Below are 14,429 nucleotides of genomic sequence, written 5' to 3'. Positions count from 1 at the left end.
CGTCCGTGCGATTTAGCTTCTGCACAAAGTGCCTGCTTCGACCCGTCAAGCACAGCCGTACGTGCGATTGATTTGCAGCGATTTTGTGTGTGTAGCTTAATCTTCGACCACCGTTGAGGGCAGTGGCCGGACACGTGCCAGGGTGGAGACCCCAGCTGTCCCTTCTGGGAAGGATATCGAAAGGGCATCCTGGTAGAGCAGCTTGTGCCACCTCTTCTGCAGCGCGGCAGCCAGGTAACGCTGTCACGCGGGGACGGTGCAAAGCCAATGCTCCACTTGGGTCTCGCCGCCGTTGGGTTGCACTTGAAGAGGTGTGATGTAACGAGCACAAATGCCAGCTGGCATTTGCTTCCTGAAAAATCATGAGTTGTGATGCTCTGTGAAGTGGTGTCCGTGCTGTGACTGGACCCCAAGGTAAGTGGAACGAAATGAAGGAGATGCTTTATGGCTGGGCTTTCGGGAGTGGGGAGCACTGAAGCGTGCTCCTGGGGAATGGGGTGCCAGCTGTAAGCAGCTAATGGTGTCTGCAAGCAGCAGAGGTAGGATTTCAAAACCGCTTTGATCTCTGCTCTGGAAGTTCAGTCCTGTGGATCAAAAGAACGATTTGCAACGTGAGTTATAAGAGGACTTAATGTGAAGCCACATGCTTTCTGGGAAGCCATGAAGGACACTTCCCTACCACAGCAGTGGGATACGCGCACACAACGGCTGCCTGGTTGCCAGTAGGCAGAGGTGGATGTGGCTGTGCTGGGGAGGGTTACTGCTGCTCTCCTGGACATTTACATAATTTCAGATCTCCTAATGGAGCTGAGACCAAAGGTGCTCTTGTTCCAGTGGGTTGGGTCACTAGTAAATATGTTAATAATAATATGTGGAGACCAGTGACGAGTGGTGTTCCTCAGGAGTCGGTATGGGGACTGGTGCTGTTCATCATCTTTGTCGGAGACATGGACAGTAGGATTGAGTGCACCCTCAGCAGGCTTGCCAATGACACCGGGCTGAGCGGAGCGGTCAGTGTGCTGGAGGGAAGGGATGCCATCCAGAGGGACCTGGGCAGGCTGGGGACACGGGACTGTGTGAACCTCATGAAGCTCAACAAGGCCAAGTGCAGGGTCCTGCACCTGGCTCGGGGCAATGCCAAGCACAAGCACGGGCTGGGCAGAGGTGGACTGGGAGCAGCCCTGAGGAGAGGGACTGTGGGGTGTTGGTGGACGAGGGGCTCAGCGCGGCCCCGCAGCGTGTGCCCAGAGCCTGGGGAGCCATCGGTGCCCTGAGCTGCACCCCCAGCAGCGTGGCCGGCAGGGCCGGGGGGGGATTCCCCCCCTCTGACCCCCCAGCAGCGCTGCGTCCGCTCTGGGCCCAGCATAAGGAGGACACGGAGCTGTGGGAGCGGGTCCGGAGGAGGCCACGGAGATGCTCGGGGGGCTGGAGCCCCTCTGCTGTGCAGCGGGGCTGGGGCAGTCGGGGCTGTTCCGCCTGCAGAAGAGACGCTCCGGGGAGACCTTGGAGCAGCTCCCAGGGCCTGGAGGGGCCGGCAGGGAAGCTGGAGGGGGACGTTTTATGAGGGCCTGTAGCCACAGGACAAGGGGAATGGCTTCCAGCTGAGAGGGGAGATTTACCCCAGCTCTTCGGAAGGAATTTGTGCTGTGGGGGTGGTGACACGGGCACAGGCTGCCCAGAGCGGCTGTGGGTGCCCCATCCCTGGCAGGGCTCAGGGCCAGGTGGGACGGGGCTGGGAGCAGCCTGGGCTGGGGGGAGGGGGCCCTGCCCGTGGCCGGGGGTGGCACTAGGTGATCTTTAAGGTCCTTCCCACCCAAACTGTTCTGTGATTCTTTGTTCTGTCTTCATCGGGTTTGGTTGAGTAAGGTTTAGGGAGGGCTCATGCAAGCAGCTTTGCCAGAAGATCCAAGTATTTTGTTAAGGTGCCCTATGATTCTTTAATTATTATAAATAATCCAGACGTGTGAGTTCACTGTAGGTAGGGAAAAGCATGAAATGACCAAGATATGTTTGCCTTTTTTAAGCCACCAACATGAGGTCCTTTTTCATGTGGAGGGCATAGCAGCCCGGGTGTGCAGATTTACCCTAATCAGATCCACGTGGGTCCTTTCTGCAGCTGACACAAAGCTTTTGCTGCGGCTGGTTAGAGAGAGGCTGAAGTCCTGGCTGACGATGGGAGTTGTGCTGCTGATCCCAGGGACCACAGGACTTAATATCCAAACAAGGCTTTGATCAAGATTAGATTGTACAGGAGCCATGTTAATACTATTATTAATAAAAATAGAAACCAGCTCTGTTTTTAAACGGTGCTGTATGTAAAGGGAGGACAAAAAGCATTTTGCATCAGACACATTTTTGCTTCCATCCCTTCCAAATCCGTCCCCACTCACTGCGCAGCCTCACTCCTCCTCGCTGTTGCTTCTGTGCGCTGGTTGAAGAGCTGCATGTCTGGCTGCTGCAAGCAAGTTCAAGTCCTCTGAAGTCAGTGGCCGTGCACCCAAAGTATGTCTGCATCAAGGGAACGCTGCGGTCTTTATTAAACCAACATCGAACAGTGAGTACAAGCACTGGCTGCTTGCACTGGAAACTTTTGAAGATGAGAGAGAGAGAGTCCAAATGGATGGCCACCAGGGTGATTTGATGGTCTTGGAGCATTCCATAGATAGATCCAGGAGCTGCACCACAGTTCCCACCCTAAACGCTGCCCCCAAAGACAGGGCTGCCAAATTTAAAATCACAGCTCCGGCTCAGCAGCTGTTTTGCCCTGTCAGGAAACGTTTCAGGAGTTGGCCAGACTTGAAGGAGTGATGTTCAAAGGGTGATGGTGCCTACCATGTTGAGATGAACAGCTGTTAGTAGCTTATTAATCTTGGAGAGCCTTTGCACAATGCTTTTACCTGCACATGTACCAGAATTTTAACATCGTTTTTTAGCAGAGGTTGAAGGCTGGCTGTGACAATCAGTTATCAGTGGTTTTGCTGATGATAGCTTCAGAGCTACAGCAATTGCTCAGGCTTTAAACTTTCATACTTGCTTTGAGTTGCAAAGTATTCATTATTTCAAAGTATGAGACGGCTCCACTGAAGAGGGGATTTTAATACTGCCAGAGAAAATAAGCAGATGGCAGAGTGAATGGCAAAAATATGACAGAGCCACCCTGGTCTCTAACCATCTGGTTTGGACCTTAGTTTAACATTTCAAACTTGCACAAGCTAAGTCCATCTGCAGCAGGCTTGGTGCTGGGAGGGGGAGCACACTGGGCAGCAGAATGCCACTGCCCACATGAGGATCGGTAAAACGGGCAGTTGCTTTTTCCCCTCTGCAGCAAAGGGCAGACAACAGCTAAGTTCCAGATCTTGCGTGTGCTGCCTGAGCTGCCCATAGGTCATGACTGAAGTGATAGTGGTGGCCATGGCAACACTGCATCGCTCTTGGTTTTGGCAGGACCAAGAAAACAGATTTTGTACTGGCTCCTTCTAACTCTTCTGGACATCAGTTCTGAGCATTTCCTCCTGTCTAATCCACAGTCAACTAAAATACAGTGTTAGAATTGGGAATGGAGCATTTTTCAAAGGAACGTACGTACCTGTGGTTCAGACACATCCAGCTCTGTGCACCAGGGATGGACAGGAGCCTTTGAAGCCCCTTCTAAGAAGAACAAGATTTAAAACTACCCTGGAGAGCCTTAGATAAACCTGGCAGTTTGTTTCAACGCTGTTGTTCAGGATCTTTCCCGAGCATAATGAATGTGAAAGACTAAGGCAAAACCAATGGAGAGCTTGGGAAGCTCTGTCCACCTGGCCTTGAGCTCTGACGAGGCGTGAAACACCGTGTGCGTGTGCGTGTCTGTACGTACTCATAGGCATCTGCACCAAATAATAGCCACAGGCAGACACTGCGTACGTTTCCTTCCTCTGTATTTGTGTGCTCTAGTTTTAAACTCATTAGCTGCTCTTTTTGGTGAGTTACTTGAGCAGTTTTCTGCAGGGAGGATAGGCTGAATCACATGCAATCGCATCCATCTATGAACATCCATGGAGGAGCTCGGCTTCCTTCCAGCGCCTTCCCCGGCAGGGTCTGATGAGAGGATATCTATAATTACAGATCACAAAAGCTGCAGTCGTGATGTGCTGGAGTTAAGAGGACTGGAAAGAGCTCAGTGGATTTGGGGTGCTGTCAGCTCAGGAACTGCTCTATCACGCGCCTGCCTCTCTCTGCATAAATAATTCTGTTTCAGAACTGCCTCTTATGCTTAAAATGATACATGGCACTTTCCCCCTCCTCGTGCCGCTCCCCCTGTGAAATCGTGCTAGTCCAAAGAACCATCTATGGGTAATTTTCTCTAAAGGCTTTTTTGCATGAAAAATAGATCAAAATTCTGCCGAACTATTTATGCTGGTTTATTTTTACAGCTTTGACAGAAATGGTAATAGGAAAATGAGATCAAGATGCTTTTGGTACATTACAGGCAATAAAATAAAATAAAAAAAAGAGCAACTTCCAAGTAGTTCAGGGTCAAATCTTGCAGGTAATTTCTGTACTACAAGCGTATAAAGCCCAGCGTGTTCCTCTCATTCTGAAAGGGCTTACAGGTATTGTGATGCTGGTTTTAAGGCACTTGTCTTTTATGAGTCTGTAATAATCTTTGCATTATACTATTACAACATAATCAGGTCCTTGTCATGCTGCCAAGACTGATCAGATAACATCAGAGCACTGAGGAAATTTTAGTACTAAAGTTATTAGGACAGACCCAGATTTATACCATGATAGTTGCAAACCACTTCAGTGCATCGCTGGAGCTCGGTACTCTGCAGGAATGCGGGTCTCAGCCCTGTGGGAGCTGGCAATAGAAATGTTGGCTGCAGCTCCAGCCAAGGCTGGAAGTTCAGGTGTGAGAGCATCTCTCCAGTGTCACCAAGCATTTGTGAGATGTGGATTTAAAAATACTCTGTTCCTCTAAAAAGAAAAAAAAAACAACAACAACAAGCATTTGGAAGTGCTAAAATGACACAGCTACAGTCGCTGTGGTTGCGATAGTTTAATTTTGCAGCAATTAAAATATCAATCCCAATGCACCGGGAAGCAAAATGCTTCTTTTCAGCAGCTTTTCCAAGCCAAGAGGATGCGGACACTTGTCATTATAGCTAATCCTCCCCGTGCTGTGCTTTGCGATCAGAGTCTTTTAGATGTAGCTTCCCACCAAGCCTATTCTTATGTATCTTATCTGGTGATAAAGTCAGATCAATACCTATTGTAGCCGGGAATGATGCTCTATTTAGAACAGGTTGTGTTGCATTTGTTGGAGAAGCACTGCATAATTTTTTCATTGGAAAAGCCTCCAGTTTGAGCAAACACAATTGTGGTGTGTGTGTATCATTCTCCTTGAACTGTGGCAGCGCAGAGAAATCACTGCTTTGCATTGATGCGAAGCTTGCTTTATTCTAATGCCTCCAATATGTCAAATGTTAAACTATTTATGTTCCTTGCTGAGTTAACAGGATGAAAACCGCGGCTGCTCCCCGATACTGCTGTACGTTAGGATTTGTGGAGTGAATTGTGCACCTGAGTTCCACTTCTATTTGGCATTTTTAAGTGGCCATTATAAAAGGAATGAATTCAGTGATCTCAGCAGGAAAGGTAAGACATTTGGACACTGAACAATCTGGACATTTCTGTTATTGGTCTGGCACAAGATAGACAGGAACCTGTCCAAAGTGGTATCATCCGTGAGGAGAAAATGTGAGAAAATTCATGCCAAAAAAAGAAAAAGAAATTATTTTTTTGAGTGTAGTGTTATCCTTTCCTCCCACTTCCATTCTCTGCCTGAACGGACGTGGTTTGAGATGGTCAGGTGGAGACATGGTCCGTTCATTTTTGAAGGAGGTAGCACATGAGTACCACACCTGATCTGGCTGCTTGGTCCGGATCTTCTGAGAAGGTTTTCTGTGGCCTCATGGCAGAGAAAAGAAACGTACAGGTTTCCTGCAGAAATTCCTCTTCCTGTTTCAGCTGCAGGATGCCGAGTCTCTTTCGCTTCTTCATCGAGGTTTCCAAGAGAATTTATGAGTTGTTCAGAATGAAATTATATTGAGATTTCCGACAAGATGTTCTCTGTTGGATCTGTCAGGGCACACATTGTCCCTGCCTGTGTGGTGTTGCCAGAGGGTTTGTCCCTCCTCACGCTTGGAAAGGCTTCATGCCTGGGGGGTCTGGGGGTTCACCTGGCCGTAGATACAACGCTGCACCTCGGCCAGGTCTGTAGCAAAGTGGCCTCAAAGGTGGGACCTTCACTGCTTTTGCAGAAATTCTCACACCACCAGTCCTCCCTTGAGGTGAACTGTGAAAATCTGCATGCCCAAATTCAAAAGCAGTCCTCTTCAAGGGGTGCCTGTGTCCACCTGCAGAGGTCACAAGTGGTGTATTCCACTGTGGTGGAAGTGAAAAGTCCCCAAAGAGCTGGTTTGCCTTTTCTTTCCCCCCCTCTCTGTGTGGTTTCTTTACTCACCTTCGTGTAATTCAACTTAACGTTTCTACTGAAGTTCTTGCAGTGATTGTTCCATGCGATAGCAACACTCACATCAGCTTGGAGGAGCACTTCAGCGATGATACAGGAGATATATATAGATATATAGATATATATATGAATATTTAAAAAAAAATTAAAAGCTTGCTGTGTATGAGAGTTATGCAACTTCTGATCGTCGCCCATAAACAGCCATCAGCCACTGCTGTGGAGCTGTTTATTTACCGGAATTTGGATTTAAGAGCCTTGCTGTGGTACGTTCTGTCACCACTGTGGTACACAAGCCCTGTGCCAGGGAAATAAAGGTACTACTGCTAAATTATGCTTGTAAGTACCAAACCATAAGGCTTTCTAGAGGGAGTAAGGCCAACACACCGCCTGTGCACTGCGCTGAGGATGCTTAAATAACAAGCGGGTGCTGCAGGACTTCTCTCTTCAAGAGGGATTTTGAGTGTAAGGGATGGTTGCTCCAAAATTCTGGTGTTTTCTTGTCCTGCACAAGCGGTTGCTGTGGGAATCCTTGGCCCCAGTGCCTGGGGGTGTGTGTGATTGGTGTGGGCTGCCCTGCCCCATGTCAGCACTCCCTGCTCCAGTCCCGTCCCCGCTGTCGTGGAGCACCCGTGCCCCGCTGGAGAGCGGCAGCCGTCATGCTTTGGGCACGAGGGATTGCAGAGCTTGGGAGGGGCAACTTCATCCCATTCCTGACTCCTTTCCTGCTCTGGCATCTTGGGGAGCAAGGATGTGGTGGCAGGGGCTTGGCCCTGGAGATGTCCTCTGTGGTGTCTGCAGTGACGTGGGATGGAGCACAGCCACAGTGGGAAGAGAAAGTGCAGAAACTGCTTCAGCTGCGTGGCTGGAAATGTATCTGTACGTGTTGTTTCTTCCAACAAAAGGAGTAATTTGGAGAGATATCGTCTCTCAGAACTATACAAGGGAGTGTGTGGAGAAATGATTATTTCTTTGCCTTTTTTGCTGTTTCTCACTTTTATTATTTAGGTCTTTGTTCTGATACATCCTTATTATTTTAGCTGCCCTGGGTAATTGTGGTTTTCCCTTAACTTTGGAAGTTACTTTTAAAAGAAGGGAGGGGGGCAAAGATAAGGCAAAGCTGTTAAATGGGAAATCTATTGCTAATTAAGGCATGGTTTTGCTAATCGCCTTAGAAATGAAGTTATCAGCTGAAAAAGCCTGGAGTCAGTGTAATGAAAGTTAGGAGCGGGGTTTTTTTCCCCCGTTTCCTTCTGTCACAATACATTCAGAGATTAAAAGTTTACCTTGCAGACTCATCTTGACACCATTAGACATGATGTCTCTTTGCATTAACTGCAGGCAGGCTCGAGCTGTTCTAGGATATATTTCAGTCTGAATAGTTAAAATTTGGCAAAGTTAAAAGCAACTAAACTCAGGATCCTTTAATGGGAGCTGTCGGTGTTCATCATAGATGTCACTTCACACTCCAGCTAGAACACCACGTCCAGGACCCAAGGTAGTCACTGTCCCTTCTTATCTTAGTATTTTTTTTAATTATTATTATTATTGATATCCCAGGGATGAGGAGGAGACACAGCATTATATAAGGTAGTGGCCCAGGGGCACCAATAGTAGGATTTTTCTTCTGGAGATGCTGATGGCTGAGAGGAGGAGGTGCTGTGCTCAGGCAGGGCACCATCCTGGCACTCCGTCGGCTGGAGGGGGGCAAGAGACCAGCCCCAGGTTTGCCTCTGAGCTTGCCAAAGTCCTTCTCTCTTTTTTTTTTTTTTTTTTTTTTTTTTTTTTTTTTTTTTTCCTGATAGCTTTCTTTGTGCAAAGAACAGATGGTGAGCCTGGATTCCCCTGTATGGCTTGCAGCCACGTGAAGGGAAGGGGGATGTACAAGTTTTTCTGACATGCCAGGGGAAGGAGCCCTTGCGTCAGTATTTTCTGGTGAAAATATTCTCCTTAATTAAATAATTTTATCTTCTGCTTCCCTGCCAGTGGGCACCATGGCATAGCAAGGGCTGCTTGCAGAAGGCTAAGGAGGGTAACAAGTTTTTCTTAATATATATGCGTTAATTAAACCTCTGTTTTCAAAGTTGATTTTTTCACCCATTCTTTTGCTAGAGCTGTGGCTGTGCCTCCCCCTGTGCCCTTTGCTGCCTGGTGGGTGCTGGCTGGACTTTGATGCTGCTGCACCTGCACCCAAGGGAGGGAGCCCCCAGGGTCCCAGCGCCATGGGGTGAGCGCAGGGGGACAGCACGCTGTGGAGGAAGCAGCTCTGTCCTGCTGGAGAGGCTGGGGTGGAACAAGGCAGCAGCCCGTCGTGCTCAGCATCCTCCTGCTGCTTGCCCCAGGTGGCATCTAAACTCATCTTCTGGGTTGCTCCGTCCCAGCAAACCAGGCCTGTAAAGCACTGCTGGCACCAACACTGCCAGCCTCAAGGCGTGGGCACGGCCAGCCCCTCCAACGCGTATCTCCAGCCCTGCTCAGCTGGGGAGCACAGATGGTGCCTTCAGCCTGGTGTGGCACAGGACAGGCTTTCGGCACCCTGCCGGGTGCTGGGTCTCCTCTGGGTCACCCTTTGCTGCCTGGCTGGCTCCTTCGACATCAGGCAGATTGCCAAAAGCCTTGTTTAAATAATGCTCCTCGGGAGTAATTGCCAGCTCTGGCAGACAGGAGCAAAGCAAATGGATAGCTGCAGTGCATTTTTGAGGGCAAAGGGGATTATGGACAGTAATTGTTCTGAACTGCATAATACTTGGAAAACTGTTTCTGTGGCTGCTGCGATGAGCTGGTCAAGCGAAAGTGGGATTTTCTCCCTGTATCTATTACACGCCCAGAGGACTAACAGTACACAGTGTTTTGTGAGCAGTCTTCTATTCCCCCTCCATTAGCAGCAGTGCAGTAGCCGCAGGGGATGTGCCCTTGCCGGCAACGCCAGGGTGCCTCCTCCCTCGCCTTGCTTCTGTCCCATCTAACAGGGCTGGTCACTGTTGTTTTCCAGGATGCTCCCAAATGCTGCGGTTAGTCACGTCCTAGATGCATGAAGGATGTGTTCTAGGAATGAAGACCTATAGAGTGCTCCATAAAAGCACTGTAAAAACAACTGATTTTGCAAATGGAGGCTGAAGGCTGGTGGCAGAGGAGATGTTGATGTCTTGGCCAGGAGGTACATGTGCACACGAGGGGTGCCTGGACCTCCCTTTGAAGCTCTGCATCAGACCTGCTCCCCATTTTGGGTTATCCCAGTGAGGTCACTGAGATGCCGGCTCTTTCACAAATGCTTTCGCACCCTATTGACACCTTCGTGCTTCTGAAGGGTGACCAGAAAGCGAAGCTGGGTTGCCCCATCACTGGAGCATGGTGATGAAGTCTCACACTAACCAGAGGTTGCCTCCCACATGTGCAAAAGCTTCTAGAAGGTAGATGGCTGGTGCAGTTTCAGCTGTACTCGGATATTTCACTGCCTGAGAGGAATTGCTGTTTTTCCATGCTGAATTGTTAGGACAGTTACATTTTGCTTGGAAAATAATTGCGGATGTATTACCCACCAGCTATCTGAAAAACACATCAAAGATCTCTGGATGATGGATTTGTTTTCTGTTTGTTTCTCTCGGATTTCTTCACTAGAATTTGGGGTTAGCTGGTTATTTATAAATCCAGGCATCTTTCTGTATGTTTGATTACTCCTATGTGTAGAGTAATGGAGAATTTACTGAGTCACTGTCATTTACTGGAGGGGGATGCTTCTATTTTTAATTCTGTGTCTCTTTACGGGTGGATGAATGGCAAGCTAATAGTTGTGTTGGAATTTGAATGTCAGAAAACAAGAGAAACTTGAGACTTGCTCGTCATATTTAACCTGTTGTGTTACATACTCTATCTTTAACATGCCTTTACACAGTCTTTAAACATGCTTTTACATGCCATCCATGCATATTTTGTCAAATGAAATGAACGTGAATTCATCCTTTGTAGGAAGCAATATAAAAGACACTGCTTTGTTGAACAGGCTAAACATGAATTAATTTGACAATGCCTTATTTTTCTGATTGGTCTTAATGTTGTCCCGGCTCTCGATTACCCATCTACTAAGAGATAATTCCTCAAGGAATTAGCAGAAACAACTTGCTGGATTGATTGTCCTGTTAATGCTGTTAGTTGCAGTAAATAGTCTGTCTTAAGGGATTGTAGGTTTATTTGCTATGAACACGAAAAATCTACTTAATGGGAAGGTAATCTATCTGTTAAAGGTCTTTGGTGGGACAAATAATTGCTCAATAGGGACATAAATGAAGGTTCCCAAAAAACATCTGCCCTCAAGGTCTGAGTGCTACAGGGGTGAAGTTGCTGCAGGTTGGGACATCAGGGCGTCAGTGAGGCGATGACTTCCAGCCTTGCTGGGGGGATGGAGGTCCGCTGAGCCCTTTTGGTTGCGGTGTCTCTCAGCTTATTGGCACCAAGAGAACAAAGTCTGGGGCCTTTCTGTGGGCCATTCACCACTCCAAAGTCATGGTTATTGCAAGGATGAAGCATCACACTGAGGTTGTAGGGTAAGTGCACCTCATGCTTCGTGGCCAAGGAGGATGTCCCTTGGGTTGCAGCCCCTGTGCTGTCTCCCGTGGACCTGTTCCCATGCATTTTTGGATTTCAGCAGGAACAGAAAGTCCTTGCCAGGCCACATGGGAATAAACAATGTCTTCCTGGGGCCATGGTTTACTCCTCTGTATGCTGAGGACAGTGATGCTGGGTGTGACTTGGCCGTTTACCATGCAATAGCTCTCTTCAACCCCATTGTTACCAGCAGATACATTTATAAATGCCTTGTAAAAACAGTTATAATGACAATTTATGTTTTATTTAGGAGATAGAACTATGGTCTTTCCTTGTATAAGTGCCTTTTTTGAATTAAGTTTTTATTGATCTCTCTGGGACTGGCTTTTGGATACGTATACAGCCAATGCCCTTTGCACAATGCCCAGCACTCTTTTCTCTCTCAGATTATTACAACCTCTGCATTTCAAGATAGTCTGTACAGATATTTGATAAATCTAGGAAAGCTGTCTACCATCAAGCCATGTGAATTATCTAACTAAATCATGGAAAGACATGGATGCTGGAGGCAAGCTTGTTGGAAAATGACATTTTAATTGTGGCACAGTTTTTACATTTTTTAAAATAATTATTCTGATCTCAAATCAGGACAAAACCTAACAAATCTGCCAAAGTGCAAAAAGAGGTGGTGCTGGGGATCTTCCAGGGCTGGCAGTTTTATTCAGCGTTGAACCCAGCAGCTTTGGGAGCACCCAAGGGCAGAGCCTAATGCTTCGGTTTCACCGCGACTCTGAGAAACTAAAGAACTGAGCAGGCAAAAAGCACAGGCAGTTTCTGTCAAACTGTGGCCTTGGGAATATTCCTTTTAAAAGTATTTCTTTTCCTCTAGAACTATCTTGTTCACTTCTTATTTGCTTTACCAGTGTGTGGCCTGTTGCAAAACTTGGAGCAGACCTTGTGGACTTGGCTGGGCAGAGGCGAGCGTGGCTGTGCTGGAGAGGAGGGATGGGCATGCCCGTCATTGCAGACATCAGCTCTGAAATTGCTTTGCAGTCATGAAATTGTATTTTAAAGTGTTCATAAAGGTCAAATGACAGAACAGGAGTAAGATAGGAATTTTTATTTTATTTTATTTTCTCTACATGTTTATGCACCAGCTAATAAAACAGGGCTTTGATTTTTTGCTGATACTCTGCAGCGCTGCGAGTGAGAGCAGCACGGGTGGCAGGATTACGCTGAGTGAAGGTGTCCCTGCTGCACTGCCCCTTAGTCACGTCGGCTGGGCTTGGGATGTGCGCGTGCCCCACGCTGGGTGGGCTCAGCCCACTGCCGAGAGATTAAAAAGGGGCAGCTGATAGAGCCAGGAGGCTCCTTGTGCTGCCAGGAGAGTGGATCGAGCAGGGTCGGTAAAATTTAGGGAACACAGAAGGGGTAGAAGGTGGTGAGCCTGGAAGAGATCCCAGAAATGATGGGTGTTGTAACAACTGTGCAAAATGATAATGCAGAGCAGACTGCAAAACAGGCAAAACTGGGATTATTAGGCCTGTTCGGCATATGTGTTTGTAATGATTGCCCGGTGCCTGGTGTCCTGGATACGCATCTTTAATTTAAGATAAATAACTTCTTGATGTAGACAAACGGGGGGGAAGAACCCAGGTGTAGCAAGCCTTTCTGTGAATTCCTTTCCGTGTGATAAAAAGAAGACCTTGAATTTATTAACTTGTACACTGTGATTTAAGGGAATTTTAAACAGCATGTGAAAAAAAAATAATGAACAAATGTTTTTAAGGGGGAGAAATCTGTCCCTGCCATATGTTTCACTGAGTCATCCCTTTTTCAGGAGATCTTGCCATGGTTTCAACTATTCCAGTTGCGAATCCTTTTTATTTAGTAGCAACATCACTGTAAACTCAGCGCCTGATCCTACAACACGTTGAAACCACATACTGGATATAGACCTGATCCATCTGAAGCTGACGTGTGTTTTGCTCTGGGCACAGGTTAAATTCTCTGTGTGTCTCACCGTTGGGCAAAGACCAAACCTGGCTATGGGTTTCGGCTCGCCAGCCAAATGGTGTGATGCTCGGTGCTCACCAGGATATTACAGAAACCTCAAAACCCACCACTTCCTTCTCTTTAACGTGTACGTGGACCTGTTGGCATCACGGCAGAGCCCCGTGCTGACAATGCTGTGCGGTTGCGTTGCAGGTGTGGCTGTGCGGTGGCAGCATGGAGGTCCTGCCCTGCTCCAGGGTGGCTCACATTGAGCGCAAGAAGAAGCCCTACAACAACAACATCGGTTTTTACACCAAGCGCAATGCTCTGCGCGTGGCCGAGGTGTGGATGGATGACTACAAATGGCACGTTTACATTGCGTGGAACCTGCCGCTGGAGGTATGGCCTTTGCACCCTTTCTTAAGTCTTCACTTTGTTGGGTTAGAAACTTGAGTTATAGAACGTTAGTGCCCCTGGGTGAAGGAGAGCCATAAATACCCTGGGTTGCATCCCCAGCTGTGGAAGTCAGCAGAGCTCGCTCGGCTTTGACAGAGATGCTGCAAAACCTGCAGATTTTGGAGGAATTCCTACTGTTCACATCAGCCTTTTTATTTTCATTTCTAAAAATTAAACCTGTGTTACAGTGTTTATCTCTCTGTGGTGTGTTTACACAGCGTGGGTTTATGTCATGATACTGCTCCGCAGATGGAGTCTGTGTAAAGTCAGTTGGCAGAAGGTTACTAATGCCAGCATCTTTAGTACATGAGGGTTTTTTCCTGCTGCTCAGGCAGGTCCATGTCATGTGCAGCCCAACTCAGGTTTCCCAGTTTGCAGATGCTGTCACTGCCCAGAGCTCACTGCAAACAGTATGTGGTCCAGGTCCCTGGGCCATTTGGTTTCCCAGTGTTGGGAAAGTCGAGACCACCAGCACTTCAAAATGGTGTTCACAGGTAAAGGATTGGAGGTTGGTGGCTCACAGAAGGAGATCCCCTCCTAGCAGCACCACATGGAAGTGCCCCAGAAATGCTCTCTTGAAATAGCTTTGGTGGTTTGTATTTATTTTTGCACGGAAATGCTTGGATTTTCTTAGATCTGAAACATTATTTTTCATGTAAATCCTGCCACGTCCCAGTGTGGTGCATCATTGGAAACCGTGGGGTCCCACCAGCAAGACAAGTTGGCCAGGCCCAGGGGACACATGCTGCGTGTGGACCTCTCTAGGTGATTCCCAGCACTTCTGCATAAAGCTCTATGGGCTCCAGGAGGGCTTTATGGAGGTCTGAGGCTGCTGCTCGGGCTCTGGGGTCCTGTCAGAAGAAGGGGTGGTGGGGAGGGGGAGACAACGATGCTCTTCAGGTTATGGGTGGGTTGAGAATTC

General features: G+C 47.9%; 1 protein-coding gene across 1 annotated transcript in view; it reads left to right on the top strand.

The window, feature by feature from the left end:
- Positions 1-14,429, top strand: part of GALNT17 (polypeptide N-acetylgalactosaminyltransferase 17) — a 212,449-nt gene that overhangs the window by 181,101 nt on the left and 16,919 nt on the right. Inside the window, exon 7 of the mRNA XM_040613286.1 lies at positions 13,265-13,450. Coding sequence (XP_040469220.1) covers positions 13,265-13,450 — 186 coding nt within the window. The remainder of the gene's footprint in view (positions 1-13,264; positions 13,451-14,429) is intronic.

This window comes from Falco naumanni, chromosome 1 (assembly GCF_017639655.2).
Source record: "Falco naumanni isolate bFalNau1 chromosome 1, bFalNau1.pat, whole genome shotgun sequence".
NCBI lineage: Eukaryota > Metazoa > Chordata > Aves > Falconiformes > Falconidae > Falco > Falco naumanni.
This window is presented reverse-complemented; position numbering and strand designations above follow the sequence as displayed.